The 18,378-nt window shown below is 39.5% G+C and overlaps 1 protein-coding gene and 1 pseudogene across 13 annotated transcripts in view; one reads left to right on the forward strand and one right to left on the reverse strand.

The window, feature by feature from the left end:
* The window catches only part of Shld2 (shieldin complex subunit 2), a 73,704-nt gene that overhangs the window by 14,823 nt on the left and 40,503 nt on the right, over positions 1 to 18,378 (reverse strand). For 5 of the 13 annotated variants that reach the window (XR_001781163.2, NM_001360074.1, XM_011245216.3 and 2 more), the window contains 2 exons: positions 15,731 to 17,182; positions 7,855 to 7,962 (listed from right to left, as the gene is read on the reverse strand). The exons of 1 other annotated variant lie outside the window; for it this stretch is intronic. Coding sequence is in view for 8 of the 12 variants with exons in the window: in NM_001360074.1 (NP_001347003.1) it covers positions 7,855 to 7,962; positions 15,731 to 17,177 (1,555 nt within the window). In the remaining 4 variants the exon portion in view is untranslated. Of the gene's footprint in view, positions 69 to 756; positions 859 to 7,854; positions 7,963 to 15,730; positions 17,183 to 17,700; positions 17,767 to 18,378 lie in introns of those variants that run through there. 7 more of the 13 variants (NR_153399.1, NM_029389.3, XM_006519646.4 and 4 more) reach the window with 5 other exon arrangements.
* Gm18813 (predicted gene, 18813) lies at positions 8,562 to 9,913 on the forward strand (annotated as a pseudogene).

An 18,378-nucleotide genomic window follows, 5' to 3' on the forward strand; every position in this document is an offset into this window, starting at 1 on the left:
CACATTCCACACAGCATAGCAACCACACACACTCAAGATTCTTCCTCCCCTAATCCTCACTTTAGCACCTGTTACATAGTAACATTTCTTTTCATTATAAGAACAGCCACTCAATTATTCAATTATAATACTATTTAAATGATTTTATCTTCCTATTTGAATTTTTTGGATGATTTTATGTATATGATGTTTTACTATGTACCACATGTGTTCTTGGTACTCACAGTGTGTCAGATACTGGATTTATAGATAGTTGTGAGCTACCAACAGGTGCTGGGACTCACACCCAGAGCCTCTGTGCAAAATATACTCTTAGCCACTGAGTCAATTTTCCAGACCCTGTTTTAAATTGTTGAGACAAACTTTACAACTTTATATACAATAAAATAAACATATTTATAAGCATTGACTGAACCCACAAGATACTCAGCAGCTAAAGGAATTTTCTAGAAAACCTGGTGAGTTGAGTTCTAACTCGTGGGACAGAACTAACTCCCACAAGTTGTCTTCTGAATTCCACACAGGTACCCCACCCCCACTAAATAAATAAATAAATAAATAAATAAATAAATAAATAAATGTTTAAGAGAATGGATTGGTGAAATTTGCTGATCAAATTCAAATTTTTCTGAAGGATAGGAAGATATGTTCATATATATGACAGACTTATGGCCAAATTTGGTTGTTCTTCCCCTCATTAACATGATCATCTGCATCCACTCCATCTGCTACACCAACACCTAAGTATTTACTCACTCATCAGAGGATCGTCTGCTACATGACAGGCACTATACCAGGTGCTAATGAGACAGAGAAAAACTACATCACCACAATCTCAACACAGAAAGAGTTAATGATTGACCTAGAGACAGCCGGCAACAAACACTCAGCGTGGAATGTAAACTGAGGACAGAGTTGACTCTCGGTAAATTGTTTACCTACCACTTGGGTGGTACTGGGCTTTATCCCTAGAACCATAAATGGTCAGGAGGGATAGAAGTGGCGGGGGGGGGGGGGGGGGGTGACAGTCATGGAAAGGGAGAAACATGTCCTGAAAATAGAGACAGAAAAGGAACTACCTAGAAAACAGTTGGCTAGAATCTCCTTGGAATAAAGTGGAGAGAGTTGGATAGCACCTATCGGAGCAAATGTCATGGGAGTAGATTCTGAATCCTGGCCAGGAGAATACTTCCAATTAAGGGGAAAAGCATGATATTTAAACTTCCCTGCTCAGACTGGAGAGAGGGCTCAGTGGTTAAGAGAACTGGATGCTTTTTCAGAGGACACATATTCAATTCTAGCACCCTCATGGCAGCTCACAGCAGTCTAACTCCAGTTTCAGGGAATCCTATGCCCTTTTCTGGCCTCTATGGGAAGATCACATATGTGTTGTGCAGACAAAACATTCATACATAGAAAATGAAAGTCTTAAAAAAAAAGAAGAAAAGAAAAGAAAAAGAAAAATTGCATACAGTATCAAAGGTGAGGAGGATACATCTGTCCCATTACTACCAGGAGTAACTGGGACCAGTGGGATCCAGGGAAGCAGGAACCCCGCCCGACTGGTGGCACCGGTTCCTTTCAGTCTGGGACAGAGCCCTGAGCAGACTTGGGCCCAAACTCTGCAGCCAGTCCCACAACACCCAGAGGAAGCTCTAATCCCAGGAGCACAGTATAACAGGATCCCAGGGGCTTGGTCACACAAGGATCTCAGGGTCCCAGAGGCAACTTGACTCCAGGAGCTCTGACACGCCCAGGATCACAGGATCACAGAAACAGCTGGATTCTGAGGAGTTCTGACACAACCAGGATCACAGGAAGGACAGGCTCCAGTCAGATATAGTGAGGGCAGGTAGCACTAGCAATAACCAGATGGCAAGTGTAAAAACAAAAGCAACTGAAACCAAGGTTACTTGACATCATCAGAACCCAATTCTCCCACCATAGCAAGTCCTGGATACACCATCACACCGGAAAAGCAAAATTCAGATCTAAAATCACTTCTCATGATGGTGATAGAGGACTTTAGAAGGACATAAATAACTCCCTTAAAGAAATACAGGAGGACGCAGGTAAAGAGCTAGAAGCTATTAAAGAGGAAACACAAAATCCCTTTAAGAATTACAGGAAAACATAATCAAACAGGCAAAGGAAATGAACAAAACCATCCAAGATCTAAAAATGGAAATAGAAACAATAAAGAAATTACAAAGGGAGACAGCCCTGGAGTTAGAAAACCTAGGAAAGAGATCAGGAGTCATAGATGTAAGCATCACCAACAGAATACAAGAGATAGAAGAGAGATTCTCAGGGGCAGAAGATACAAACATTGAAAACATTGACACAAAAGTAAAACAAAAAAAAAAAAATGCAAAAGGCAAAAGGCAAAAAGCTTCCTAACCCAAAACATGCTGGAAATCCAGGACACAATGAGAAGACCAACCTAAAGATAATAGGTATAGAAGAGAGTAAAGATTCCCAATTTAAAGGGCCAGTAAATATCTTCAACAAAATTATAGAAGAAAACTTCCCTAACCTAAAGAAGAGAACCCATGAATATACAAGAAATCTACAGAATTCCAAATAGACTGGACCAGAAAAGAAATTCCTTCCATCACATAATAGTCAAAATATCAAATGCACTAAACAAAGAAAGAATATTAAAAGCAGTAAGGGGTCATCTATTGGATGGAACACAGGGCCTCCAATGGAGGAGATAGAGAAAGTATCCAAGGAGCTGAAGGGGTCTGTAACTCTATAGGAGGGACAGCAATATGAACTAACCAGTACCCCCTGGGCCATCATTGGGAGGAGAGGTCCTTGGTCTTGCAAAGATTATATGCCCCAGTACAGGGGAAGGCCAGAGCTAGGAAGCAGAAGTGAGTGGGCTGGGAAGCAGGGCGGGGGGAGGGTATAGGGGACTTTCGGGATAGCATTTAAAATGTAAATGAAGAAAATATCCAATAAAAAATTGTTTAATAAATAAATAAATAAATATAAAATTTTAAAAAGCAGTAAGGGGAAAGGTCAAGTAACATATAAAGGCAGACCTATCAGAATTACACCTGGCTTCTCACCAGAGAGGATGAAAGCTAGAAGATCCTGGGCAGAAGTCATACAGACCCTAAGAGAACACAAATGCCAGCCCACACTACTATACCCAGCAAAACTCTCAATTACCATAGACAGAGAAAACAAAATATTCCATGACAAAACCAAATTTATACAATATCTTTCCATAAATCCAGCCCTACAAAAGATAATAGATGGAAAACACCAACACAAGGAGGGAAACAACACCCTAGAAAAAGCAAGAAAGTAATCTTTCAACAAACCTAAAAGAAGATAGACACACAAACATAATTCCAGCTCTAACAACAAAAATAACAGAAAATAACAATCACTTTTCCTTATTATCTCTTAATATCAATGGACTCAACTCCCCAATAAAAAGACATAGACTAACAGACTGGATATGTAATCAAGACCCAGCATTTTGCTGCATACAAGAAATGCACCTCAGTGATAAGGACAGAAACTACCTCTAGGGCTTTTATTAAGAAGGTATGTTGAGGGCTGGTGAGATGGCTCAGTGGGTAAGAGCACCGACTGCTCTTCAGAAGGTCCAGAGTTCAAAATCCCAGCAACCACATGGTGGCTCACAACCATCCGTAACGAGATCTGACTCCTTCTTCTGGAATGTCTGAAGACAGCTACAGTGTACTTACATATAATCAATAAATAAATCTAAAAAAAAAAAAAAAAGAATCTCTGAGAAATTAATAATTGACTCTGACCTTTCTCCAAAAAAAAAAAAAAAAAAAAAGGAAGAAGGAAGGAAGGAAGGAAAGAAAAAAAGAAAGAAAGAAAGAAAAGAAGTCAAACAAACTGTGTGACTCAATGAAAGGACTCCAGCCACAGACAGAACCTGCAGAGTAACATAGTCAGAGGTTTCAAGAAACATCCAAACAACAGAAATAACAGCCCAATAATGGGATCACCTTCTCAACAGGACTCCCAAATGACTACCCAGAGGTATAACCAGCATTTACAGTCTTACCTGTGAAGGACTACCTACTGACAGAACCAGGATCTGAGACAAACCTCAACCTAGCAAAAATTCTAGCAATTGTTCTAGCCTAGGCAAGAACAGCATGCATACCCTAACCCCAGAAGGATCACAGGAGGGATAAGCAGGACCTGTGACCAAATCCACAATGGCCTGCCCACTGACACCTCAGCCACATATAGCCAGGCTCCACTTGAACATTGAAAGCACTCCCTTTGAAAGACACAACAAATAAAAACAACAACAAAGCCAAGAAATAAAATAAACCCAGATGCATAAATCCCAATGCAAAACAGAATTTATATATATATAAAACAATGCAGCATAACTCCTCCAAAAATCACCAATCCTTAAGTAATAGCCTCTAGTGAGAGTAAACCAGATGAAATCCCAAAGAAGTCAAGAGTAAGTAAGTATGCTTAGAAAGTAGAAGAAAATTCCTGAATGAATCCCAAAACAACACAAATGAGAGAGAGAGTCAGAGACAGAGACAGAGACAGAGACAGGGAGACAAAGAGAGAACTGAATGAACTAAGGAACCTCATACTAGTTAGAAAAGAGGAATCCCATAAACAAAACTACTGAGAACTTCTGAGGAAAAACAAACTGAAATACCAGAAATGAAAACACAGTAAGTTAAAATTCAGTGTAAGTCTCACCAGCAGAGAAGATCAAATAGAGGACCAAATAGGCTTAAAGGCAAAGAGGAAAAATTTGAATATTCCAAAGAAGACAAAGGTTCATTAATAAGAAGGCAGGAATGGCCCTCTCAGGCCATCTGGGACTTTAAAAAGACCAAACCTAAGATTCATGGGCACTGGAAAAGAAAGCTTTCATTCTAAAGGCATAGAAAATATTTTCAACAAAATAGTAGAAAAAAATCGCTCAATTACAGGAAAAGATGTCAGTCCAAACACAAGAGGCATTTAGAACATTAAACAGACAAGATCAGCAAAGAACTTCCCTCATCATATTATAATTAAATTACTGATATATGGAACAACATAAATATATTGAAAGCAGCAAGAAAAAAGTACCAAGTCACATATAAAGATGAGCCCATTGAAATAATTGCAGATTTCTCAACAAAAACTTCAAAAAAAAAAAACTTTAAAAGAAAATGATGCATTTCTATTTGCACAGATATATGTTGTAATGGAAGAAGGAAGAAAAACTTCCCATAATAAAGGCAGGCTAAAAGGAATTAATGAGCACTGAGGCAGCTCTACAAAAGATACTTGAGGGAATTGTTTGGAGTGAAGAAAAAGAGCCATGCACCAATAAGCCAGAGGAAAGAACCAAGGATGCTTGGTAAGAGTAAGCAGGGAAGAATTAATGTGTCTGAAGATACAGCATGCTCTACGTGACCTTGTTTACATACAGACCTAAGCTACTAAGGACACCAATTAGAACTTCTGTCTCTTTAATTACATTTTGTATATTAGAATTGTCTTGTGCCATTAGGGAAATGACTTCTCAGGGAGTTTCTTAGAATTTATTACTCAGAACATCTCTTAGAATGGACTGAGCTTTTTAAAACTAGGATGACAGTAAAAGTGAGTGAAAGGTATTGTTGGTATGAGTCCTATATTACTTATTTCTGTGGTGTCGAGCATCAAATCCATGGTGATGCACATGCTATAAGCCAGTGTACTGCCACAGCACAGCTTGATTGTATTCATTTACTAAAATCTATTTTTGATAAACATAAAAATTATAGAAATTAATGTGATGCCATGTAATGCTTCAAAAAATAAATATATCATAAAACCTTTAAAACAAGTTAGATACATCTCTCTCCATATAAATTTTTGTTTCTTTATGGTGAAAACATTTCAAATACTTAACTCTAGCTTTATTACAGCCACTCTACTGTGGAACAGACACCTCACACAATTTTTCTTACAGGTATTCTAAAATATGCCATTAAAGCTGTAATGTATTCCTACTAAGAAGGTCTATTTCTTTTACTTACTTTGAAGTGTTAGGGACCAACCCAGCGTCTCCAATTTTTGTTAAGTGTCATTGCCTAAGCTGGCCTCTATAATATTCTATATCAGCTTCCCAAGTAGCTATGATTTCAAGCATGTGATACTCCACATGGTTTATTTATTTATTCAGTTACTTATTTGTGTATTTTGAGGTGCTAAAGATCAAACACAAAGCCTTGCATAGAGTAGGCAGGTCCTCTATCAGCTGCTACACTCCAGCCTATGCAAAGTCTTTAAAATAGTATAGCCAGATGGAAAACAGCTTAGTCATTTCTTTTTGGTGGTGGTGGTGGTGGTGGTGGTGGTGGTGGTGGTGGTGGTGGTGGTGGTGTGTGTGTGTGTGGTTGGTTTGTTGGTTTGTTTGTTTGTACTGAGATATGGTTGCTCTGTGTAGCCTGGCTATCCTGAAACTTGCTCTGTAGACCAGGATGGCATCCAAATCAGAGGTCCATCTGCCTCTGCCTCCAGAGTGCTGGGATTAAAGGTGTGCACCACCATGCCCCGGCTGGTAATTTCTTATAAAACAATTTATGTATTTGGAATGCACCCTAGAAATCTGTGCCAAAGATCTGAACATTTATGTTCACACAAAAATCTATACTCTTGCCCCAGTACAGGGGAATGCCAGGGCCAGAAAGAGGGAGTGGGTGGGTTGGGGAGCAGGGTGGGGGGAATGTAGAGGGGACTTTCAGGATAGCATTTCAAATGTAAATGAAGAAAATATCTAATAAAAATTTTTTTAAATCTATACTCTTAAAAACCTCAAAAGAGAAATAACTCAAATGTCCTTCAGCCAGTGTGTTGTGGGGCTAATTATATTTGGTGTTAATTCCGTTCTCCAGTGAGGGACTGAGAACAAGGAATGAGTCAGCACTCAGGTGATTTCCTGTAAACCTGCTTCCCACCTTAATTTGTAAAATAAAGGAGAGCTGATGACTGGGCAGATAAAAGGGAAGGTGGAGCAGAAGGGAGGAAAAGGAAGGAGAAAATGGAAGAGGGAGATGACACAGAGGAGGAGGAAGCTGAAGAAAAGCGGAGCAGAAGCCTGGAGAAACGGCAAGTTCTTAGGGGTCTCATAAGATGTGCAAGATGGCAGTGTAGTGGTAGGCGCACAGCATGTAATCATATTAACTGTGTCCTGTTTTCATGCTGGGGCATATTTGGGAGTAGATTTACTGCAACAATACTTTATGTGATTTATAATATACAAGTTCATTTTTTTTTCTCCCTCTTTTCTCTTCTAGGCACACTGCTGCTGCCACCTGGGGGCTAGGAGCCCCTGTGTAGCCCTACCACAGCCATCCTTTTAAGTTCTATTTTCAATATTTTTGAAAAATAGCACTGGGTGGGGCCCTGGTTTCAATACTAATATTGCAAAATATAAAATAAAACAAATGAGTTCCAGTTTCAGCTTACAAATGAAAATAGCTGTTTAGAAAAAAACTTTTTGTACTCAAATCTTTCCTAACATATTTGTCTGCAGACTTACAGTGGATTTACAATGAGGTAACATTACAGTAACCCCACAAAAAACTAAAGATACAACAAAAATGTGTTAAATATACCTAACCTACCATCTGTCCCCACTTAGCAACACAGCACAGTGTGACATCTCAGTGATTCACCTTATAACCAGATGCTGACTGCAAGCCATGGATCGCTGCCACTGGGAGCATCACAAATGCAGAAAAGATCAAAATCCAAAGTATGTTCATACTGGTTTTGTACTATCCTAAGGCCAAAAAGTCAAAAATTAAAACATCCTAAGTTCAGCATATTCAAAATATGTCTTACATTTTTCAGGCTGGACATATGAATAACTTCCAAGATTTAGTAACTGACTTGTAAATGTTGATTGGAGTACTGTCTCACCAATCCACTGATCCTCATAAAGAACAACGTCTAAAAACAAAACAAAATGAAATCTGGTCACACCATAAACTCCTTTAGACTGTGGTTAACTTGTTAAACACATAGTAGCAATAGTAACCAATCATAGCAAGACATGATGCACACATCTCACATACCAGGCAACTAAAGTTGTTAGGCTGAAAGACCCACCCAAAGGCTCAAAACGATAAAACAGCAAGTTTAATTTCTTTTTTTTTTTTTTTTTTACTTTTTTTTTTATTTATTTATTATATGTAAGTACACTGTAGCTGTCTTCAGACACTCCAGAAGAGGGAGTCAGATCTCGTTAGGGATGGTTGTGAGCCACCATGTGGTTGCTGGGATTTGAACTCTGGACCTTCGAAAGAGCAGTCGGGTGCTCTTACCCGCTGAGCCATCTCACCAGCCCGCAAGTTTAATTTCTGACCCTAGACCTTAGCCTTCTGAGGCATGAGCAAGCCAGGCTTCACCTAGTCTAGGGCAAGAGGAGGAAGCCACATTCACATTGCTTTCAGCTAAGCTTGCCTTTCCCACCCCAAACCCCACTACTTTTTCCCAACATGCAGCATAGGAATGATATCATACCAGCACTAGTGAAATACTGAAGCACCCCCCTTTTCTATCCAGAGGAAATCAAACCCAACCCATTAAAATCATGAATATGAAGAACTACTTGGGTGGAACTTACAGCACATGAACATAGTGAAGCCTAGAAAATATGAACACTAGATGAACACTACTGAGAATTTGTGACAACAAGTTATACACATGGCAACCAAAGGAAAAAAAAGAACTACACTCTTCCATTGGGCTACCATCAATAACAATTGGCTTATGCAGTTTCAAAAGGTGCTGGACATGGAGAAGACCTGAATTCAGCACTATTGCATTGGGCCACAAGATAAGATAATTTATCCATGGCTGTACCAAAAGTAAAATATGGTAGAGATTCTTCATTGATAGATTTGAGAATCTATAATAGGTATGTTTATTGGGCCACTCAGTTTGGGCATACATCATTGTGGTCTATCTCAGCAAAAAGACCAAATGTCGATATGATGGGTCAGACTAAAGTAACCCGATTGATGTAAGGAGCCTATACACATTATACATTCAAGTACATTGCTTTTAATGTTTTAGTTCTATGATGATGATAAGCATCACTCAAACACTGCATTGAGTAGTACTACCAAATATCACAGTCATTAGTCTTCTGGAAGCTGGAGCCAGATTATCAAGAGTGGGTCAGCACTGGATTTGTCTAAGACGAAAAGCATGTGGATGATTGCTCACTCACAAGCAATGCAAGCAAAGTATACAACACATTTTTCCTTAGAAAGCTCAAAGTTAGTAAGAAATTTTGTCAGAAAAATAATGCTAGGGTCCTCTTTCCTAGTTATTTGGGGGTTGGACTTACAGGAGGCCTAAATACTGATTCTTGTCTCACTCACTAAAGAGCTACTGCATGGTGGGTTTGAGTTACAACTTTTCTCAGTCTTTTTGGATCTTTCAGTGCATTGTGCTTTGGAATATACTTGGCAACCAATTTCTAAATGTGACCTGTTGTTCTGTTTAGAGAATGTCAACTTTGTTTGTTTGTTTGTTTGTTTCGAGACAGGGTTTCTCTGTATAGCCGTAGCTATCCTGGAACGCACTCTGTAGAAATGTCAACTTTTTATTCATCTTCTATTCCTTGCCAATAGTGGTGCGCTATTCTACAATCCTGGAAAATTTTGCAAATCTGGTCCAGGGATTGATTATTAAAGCTAAAGAAGAACAAAAGAAAAAGACAAGAGCTGAACTACAGAGGCAAGATGTCTGGATTCCAGCATATTCTGCAGTGCCTGTCTGACTCAGACACCGATGAGCTACAGTGCGGTGCATCCAACTGCTGAAGAACGCGAAGCCTGATGCTCACTGCTCGTGGAGGGTAAGTGTGGAGGTGCAGGCAACTCCAGACATGTTGCTCCTGCTTGCAATGCTCTGCTACATGACTTAGTATGTCTTACTGAGGTGTTGTCTTGCATTTGGTTCCCATTGCTGTGATGAAGACCAAGACTAAAAGCCACCTAGAGGAAGGGTTTATTTCATCTTGCGGTTCCCAGTTTTTCACTGAGGAAAGTCAGGGCAGAAACTCAGTGCAGAAACCTGGGAGCAGGAACTGAAGCAGAAACCATGGAGGAATGCTGCATAATGGCTTGCTCTCTGGAGCTTCCTCTCCAATGCTTTACAATCCAGGACCACCTGCTCAGGTGGCACCCACAACAGCCTGGGCCCTACCATGTCAATCATCAATCAAGAAAAAGTCCTCCCAGGTTTATCTACAGGCCAATCAGATGGGGGCATTTTCTCAACTGAGTTTCCCTCTTCTCTAATGACTCTACCTTGTATGAGTTGACAAAAATACTTACCAACGAGGATTTCACTGTGAAAACAAGTTACATCATGGATAGATTTTAGATATATAATATTCAAACTATCACATTATTACATGTTCACTATATGTATATATATATATATGTGTGTGTGTGTGTGTATGTGTGTGTGTGTATATATATATATATATATATGAGACATGGTCTCACTATGTTGCTCTGACTGTCCTGTAACTTACTATATAGACCAGACTGGTCTTGAACTCGGAGATTTACCTGCCTCTGCCTCCTGAGTGCTAGGATCAAGCACATGTGTGCTTCAATGACCAGCTGTATTGCCAAACGCTTTTCTTTTCTTTTCTTTTCTTTTCTTTTCTTTTCTTTTCTTTTTGTTTTTTTCGAGACAGGGTTTCTCTGTATAGCCCTGGCTGTCCTGGAACTCACTTTTCGAACTCAGAAATCTGCCTGCCTCTGCCTCCCGAGTGCTGGGATTAAAGGCGTGCGCCACCACACCTGGCTCCCAAACGCTTTCATTTCACGTTGGAGGATGTATTATTCTTCTGTCAGATATACCAAATACCATGTTCAAGTATTACTACAAATCAAAGAATGATGGGCTAGGGATGTAACTTAATAGTAGATATTTGCCTATCATGGTGTGACCCTAAGTTCTTAGGGTGACAATGAAACTAAATGGTTTCACCAGGCATGGTGTATTCCTGTAATCCATTACTCAGGAAGCAGAAGCAGGACAGCTGCCATGAGTTTGAGGCCAACTTAGGCTCTAGAGTAAGACTGCCTCAAAAAATAAAAGGGGGAAAAATAAATGGATGTATGGATGCTCAAAGACATGGGCTTTTAACAGATATAACTTAGCGTTATAGCCATGCTAGACAAGTGCACTGCTACTAAGCAGTATTAAGATTAGAGGCGGCGACTCACTTCGCCTCTGCTAGTTGGGTCTAGGTCTTTTCAAAGACTACGCAATCTTGTTCAGAGCAAGTTTTTGAGGCTTCTGCCCATCGCCATGGAGGAGCCATCAGAGAAAGTCGGCCCAGTTGAGGACCCAGACACTCCTCAGAGGAAAGATGAAGAGGATGCATCCAATGACTCAGAAGTCCTACAAGCAGAAACACTAGTAGAGGTCATGAAAACGCTAACCCAGGTTCACCCCAGGTCACCGGATTGAGAGCAGACCTGGGGAGAACAGAAGTGAAAGAATTGAGGGAGGTTCAAAGCCTTTCCCAGAAGGGTCCACACATTGTTGTCGGTGCTGCAAGATCCTATAGCAAGGATGAGAGGATTTGTTCGGATTGAGCAGAGAGAGAAAAAGCTTGAAAGAAATGAGTATAAAGAGGACAGTGAGCCATTCAGATGTCTCTGCACTTTCTGCCATTATCAAAGTTGGGATCCTTCTGAGAATGCTAAAATCGGGAAGAATTAAGACAGTGAGTTTAAATTGTGCACTGTCTTTGCTATTAATGATGCCACACAGCAGATGTGAAAGCTGTCTTTTGTTTGTTTTTCAAGATGAAACTTCCTGGTGCTGGAGAATCTTCTAACCTGCTAACCTTTAAATTATATAGGATGTGTGATGTTTGGCTTCATGTGAATGACTTAAATTACCCAAAGAAGCGAGAACGAGTCAAAGTATTCTTAGAACTTTAGAAGCCTCAAGGCTGGGCTGAGAAATAATGTAAATAGAATTAGGAGTGGTTTGGTTTAGAAAGTAATTGAAATAGATCTTTGGATTTTTCTAGTTTGCAAAAATTTGTAATAAAGGCAATTTTGTTACTGAGGGGAAAAAATGGGGGGGGGGGCAGATTAGCAATTCCAAAGCAGTGTTGCCTCAAACAGTAATTATAGTGTGTCAGCCCCTTGTACTACGAATATACATGCATATATGGCAGTCTTTAAATTTATCCTATTATTTTTTCCCTAAGCAGCATGCTAATCATATTTTGTAGATGGTGAAAGTGAAATACGGGGGCTGGAGAGAATGGCTCAGTGGTTAAGAGCACTGACTGTTCTTCCAAAGGTTCTAAGTTCAAATCCCAGCAACCACATTGTGGCTCACAACCATCTGTAATGAGATCTGATGCCCTCTTCTAGAGTGTCTGAAGACAGTTACAGTGTACTTACATATAATAAAAAATAAATCTTAAAAAAAAAAAGTGAAACACTTTAGAGTTAAGAAACATCAAATGGAAAAGAAAAAGCTGGGGGCTAGAGAGATGGCTCGTGGTAAAGAGCACTGTTTGCTCTTTCAGAGGTCCTGAGTTCAATTCCCAGCAACCACATGGTTGCTCACAACCATCTGTAATGGGATCTGATGCCCTCTTCTGGTGTGTCTGAAGACAGCTACAGTGTACTCACATAAATAGAATAAATAAATAAAAAGAAAAAAAGGAAAAGAAAAAGCTATAGAGAAAAAAACATTTAGTGGGAATTAACATACCCAACAGGTTAAAAAAACTGGGGTGGGAGTTCTGGAGGGGTTGGAAAGAAGTTATGATAGAAATATACTGTATACATGTATAAACTTTTCAAACAACTCATGGGTAAGATACAATTGTTGTGTAAAAGTATTACGAGTAGTATATTAGTTAACTCTAATATTCAGTGGCTCCCTACTATCTAACCAGAAAGAGCTAGCACAGCTTTCAAAAACTGTCATTAAAAGGGCATGTGACTCCTAATGTGTGAGGCCCTGGGTTCAGTTCCCCAACAACATCAAAAAACAAAACAAAACACCAGACTTCTCACGATGTGATGCTCAGAATACCTGCTGTCCAGAAGACAAGAATATCTGAGAAATTTCAAGAAAACTTTAAACTCTATGTTGGACTCATGAGACACTGGGTGATAGGGAAAGGCAAAATGGTGGCCCAGGCCTTGCCTCCTGGTTCTTTTATCCATTCACTTCTATGGTCCAGCTTTTAGCTCCTTTACTTCCATCTAAATACTAGGACTCTCCAAGGTTAAGTCCTAGGCCCTCTTCTTTTTAACTCTAGTACTGAATACTCAGAGACAATTCAAACTTCTAACACCTTCTGCTGCTAAGTCTACCATGCTCTAAATAGAACATGTTCTACAGCTTACCTCTTACACAGAAATCTCAGCTCTGAGATCTCTATAAGTAGGTAAAATGAGCTATTAAAGGTAGAAATATAATAGTGCACAGTTGAATGCTATCAATTAAAAATGGATGTCACTCATAAATTTCTATGTGAATATAATTCACTGCTAAAGATATGACAATATAAAAGTATAGCTTTTTTTCCCTCACAAATTTCCCATTTGTTCCACAAGAAGAAAACAACAAACTAGATGTTTTCTTTTCTTTGTTTGTCTGGTTTGGGGTTTTTGTTGTTTGGGGGAGAGTATTTGTTTTGTTTTTTGTTTTTGAGACAGGGTGTATCTCTGGCTGTAGCTCTGGCTGTCCTGGAACTCACTCTGAAGATCCAGAACTCACACAGGAATCAACCTGCTTCTATCTCCTGAGTGCTGGGATTAAAGGCATGTGCCACTACACACAGACTTCGATATTTGTTTTTTGTTTTTTTAAAGAAATAATACAGCGCCAACAAAGATACCTTTTTAAAGGCATTCATAAAAGTAATTTAATTGTCTTATAGTAGAAAAATGGGTAAATAGATTCCAGCAGTCACTTGATCTTACCTAGTTGTAAACAACATTAGGGATGTTAGGAAAAACCAGAGAGGTAGCAGGACTGTTTCTATGTGCCTAGAAAAGGCCTCCAAGAAGATCACAAACAAACTAGACATTTTCTTTTCTTTTCTTGTTTATGTTTGTCTGGTCGGTTGGTTGGTTTGGGGTTTTTGTTGTTTGGGGAGGGTTATTTGTTTTGTTTCAATCATGGTGAATGATCTTGAGGTAGAATGTCCTTAACTAAAAGTGACTACAGTACGGGTCGATTCACCTCTTTACTGTTGGGAAACTTCTTTGATACTCCAAAAATAGTCTTAGCTCTGGGGAATAAGTTCACATTAAATGGGTTAATATGACAAGAAAACCAGAACTTTTATTTTTATTTACAGTGAGGTAGTATTTGCCAAAGAAACAGTACTTACAGTATGTTCTCATCTTATAAATAGATCTATAGTTGGGAAGCCATATTACAAGCAAAGAGGAATTCTGAAAGTACTAAGTCAGAGTATGAGTTAGATAAACTAACTCTCCAACAATAATAGAACAACATATAAAAAGTGCTTTGTTAAGTCTGTTTGTTATAATCTTGCATTTACGTTCCATAAAGATTGTTCCTAACAATCCAAAGAGAACGCTCCAAGACACATTAATTAAAGGAATCAGCTCCCTGCAAACAACTTGATATTGTATGAACCGCAATTTTCATTTTCTCAGCTGAGGCTAACAAAGCCTAGCTCCATCACATCCTTTCTTAGCTAAGTTAGTAAGATTAACTAACTTCTTCTAGCTTTACTAACACTGTATTGGTTTTATATTATATTTTGTTTGCATGAGACAGGGTCTCGTGTAGCTAAGCTAGCCTCAAACTTCTTTATAGCTGATGCTAGCCTTCAACTCCAGAACCTCTTGGCCCTGCCTCTTAAGTGCTGGGATTACAGGCCTGAGCCATGCTACTGTATTGATTCTAAATTAACTAAGAACAAGTAAAAAAATATTAAAGATTTTAGTCCAGTGTGGTGGGACATGTATATAAATCACAGCAAAGGGAGGCTGAAGCAGAACTGATTTCCCCCACATACTAGGATCCTGTCTTAAAACACATACCGCTGGGCGTAATGGCGCATGCCTTTAATCCCAGCACTTGGGAGGCAGAGGCAGGCATATTTCTGAGTTCGAGGCCAGCCTGGTCTACAGAGTGAGTTCCAGGACAGCCAGGGCTACACAGAGAAACCCTGTCTCAAAAAACCAAAAAAAAAAAGAAAAAACTGAAAGAGAGAAAGAAAAAAAAAAAAAAAAAACAAGACTGCAAGGCCGTCCTCAGCTGAGTAAAATAGCAACAAACTAAACATCAGCATCTTGAGTCCGTTCCTTCAGGAATAGTTTAATGTACTGGAGTGAAGTAGCAGAAATGTTGCCCTTTCCTAATAACACTGCTAGTAAAGTAAGAGAGTTAATCAGACACAAACACAGCTGTAAGGCAGCATAAAGGAGCCCAGTGATAGAACTTCAACTGACACACGATGGATGATTACAACCAACCAAGGCAGGCTTCTTAGAGGAGAAAATGGATGAGAAGGCATCACAGAACAAAGAGGGGTCCTAAAGCCCGAGGAAGCACAACACACATGCTACAGCAGGTCAGTCACACCCAGGGAAGATAAGTGGCAAAGGAAATCATAACCAGAAGACACAGCTTTATAAAACAGGCTATCACTATACCTCAATGGTCTTACCTGTAAGTAAAATTATATCGCCAAGAAACACTGTAAGTGCCCCAAATGCTGCAGTCCTCCACAGAACAACCCTCTTCTTAATTTCTGACTGATCAATAACTACAATCGTTGCTAATGGCACTTTAGAACCAGAATTTGGTCCAGATTTTATAGTTATTTCCTTTACATGACATGGGGTTAGCACCATGACTAAGCAGTTATACTTCTGATTTTTAGAATCACAATTTTTTATTAATGATATTTTTTTACTGTCCTTTAATTCAGACATGACCCTCTGGGGCACTGCTTTGGCTGCCTCTCTTATATTAGAATCCATCCTTGGCTTCTTGGACACCTGATGGACTTCAGAAAGAGCTTTAGAATGGTGGGAATCATCTTTACAGCTCCAGCTCCTGTTAGCGGTACTTGGATGGGAGCTACACAACTCATTTGGTGGCAGGTTTTCTTCATTACTGAAAAGTTCTTGAGAGCTTGTGTTTTCAAGATTTTTTCCAGGGTTTATGTGACTGTGACTGCTTTCTGATTCAGGACAAACAGGACTAAAAAGTTCCAGGGAATACACTTGGCTTTGCTCATTTTCAGATTCTTCTTCGAAATCTCCACCAGGCTTACTAAAATCCCCTTCAGTTCGTCTGACTCCCTGACTTCCTGTTGGTTCTGCCTCCATATTTACAGTGCTCTTATTTATACAGTCCTGACCTTTATCATTCCCTTGAGCTAGAAAAGCCCGTTGGCTGGAGGTCAGTACGCTGAGAAATTCAGCTTCAGCAGACAGTCTCTGGTCTGAGGCCTTCCTGACTGCTCCCTCGGACTGTGGCTCACACCGTGTGTCAGAGAAGCTCTCCTGACTCTGTCTTTCACGATGTCCTGTCGGCTCTGGCTTTGTCCCTGTACTCATCTGTTCAGTACAACAGCCCAGATCCAGTTTCGCTGCACACTTAAGGTCTAACGCAAACAAATCTCTTTGGAAGTTCCGAACGCAGGGATCTGACTGATTTTTAGACTGCTCATCTGTAATTTTCTTATTTTTACATTGAAGCTTTTGATCTTTTTCTTCTTCGGGTAAATGCTGAACTCCGTCCCCAAGCCCACACATTTGTCCACTAGTCATATCACTCAGGTTAACCTGGGATTTCACACTCTGTGCTTCGGAAGCAGAATGTTTAAAGTCCTCATCCACCTGAGCAGACCTCCTCACAGAAGTCGTCAAAACGTCACCACTAAGAAGGCCTGGAGGGCCAAGACCTTTGGGGACTTGACAGTCTTCCAGATTTTTAAACTCCTGATCTCCAGCCTTCAGATACAAGGAATGCTGTTTATAGAAGAGTCGGACTTTTTCCCAGGCGTTGGCAGTGGACATTAAGGAAGCTGTTCCCTGTGATACTGTCGTTTTCAGTGGAGCAACTGGAGCACCCAAAAAAATGTGAACTTGTGATCCTTGACTCATAATTTCTGATAAAAATAAAATTTCAAAATTAATATATTAGTATATTCTCATATCTGCTAAAAAACAAACTACTGATCACAAACATGCAGGTTGGTTATTCAACTATAAAATTAATAAATAAGAAACTATAAGAAAATCAAATTAGTCACAAGAAAGTCTTCAGTTAAAGGCTGAGAAAAGGGACAGCGAGGTGACTCAGTGGGAAATGGCGCTTGACAGACAACCTGAGTTCAGTTCTGAAACCAGGGTAGAAGGAGAGGAGTGATTCTCAAAGTCACCCTCTGACCTCTACACACGCCACGGCACACCACGGCCCACACTACCACATATAGCACACACTCACATAATAAAGATAATACATTTAAAACTTAATTTTAATTTTAAAATACTCAGAGAAACAAAGTAAGCATGAAACCAGCACATCTTTAGATCAATGTTCATTTCCCATGCTGTAAGTCCTGCCCCATGTAAAGAATAATTTAGTTTTAAAGAATAGGCATGATTTATTACTGTATTATATTACCTTTAAATAGCCATAGATTCTCTCCTCCTCTGAACTCAATTTCAAAACCAACATACAAGGCTCAAACTAAAAGGAAAGAACATGGGATTTGTTTGTTTGTTTGTTTGTTTGTTTGTTAAGTGAGGCTCTCTGTAAAATGTACAAGCACTTCAGTGTAATAATTGAAAATCACTGTTTCTATAGTTTTCATTTTTTTCTTTATTGGGGGGTATCTTATGAGTCAAGGCTGGCCCTGAGCTTACTACACATCCAAGATGTCCTAGAATCCTGCCCTTCTCTCCACCTCCCAAAGGCTGGGTTTACAAGGATATACTACTATGCCCAGCTCTATCTTTCTATAATACAAACAATTTTTCCTTTTTCTTATTCCTCCCTGCCTCATTCGTTCGTTCATTCATTTCTTCCTCTCCCCCTCCCTCCCTCTCTTCTTTCTTTTTTTCTTTTTCCTATGGCACTCAAGATCAAACTCAAAGAGTTGTTCATGGAATATATAAACACATAAAAATAAACTCATCATTTAAACTGTTTCTCCATTAACTATGGCACCTGGTGTAAGTAAATCGATCCTATTGACTGGTAAAGAATCAAACAGATTGAAACATTACTTACTCTGACTACAAACTGGGCTCTGGCTGGAGGCTGAAAAGTGGTCTTGTTTTAAATTCATTACCATTAATT

Source organism: Mus musculus, chromosome 14 (genome assembly GCF_000001635.26).
Source record: "Mus musculus strain C57BL/6J chromosome 14, GRCm38.p6 C57BL/6J".
NCBI lineage: Eukaryota > Metazoa > Chordata > Mammalia > Rodentia > Muridae > Mus > Mus musculus.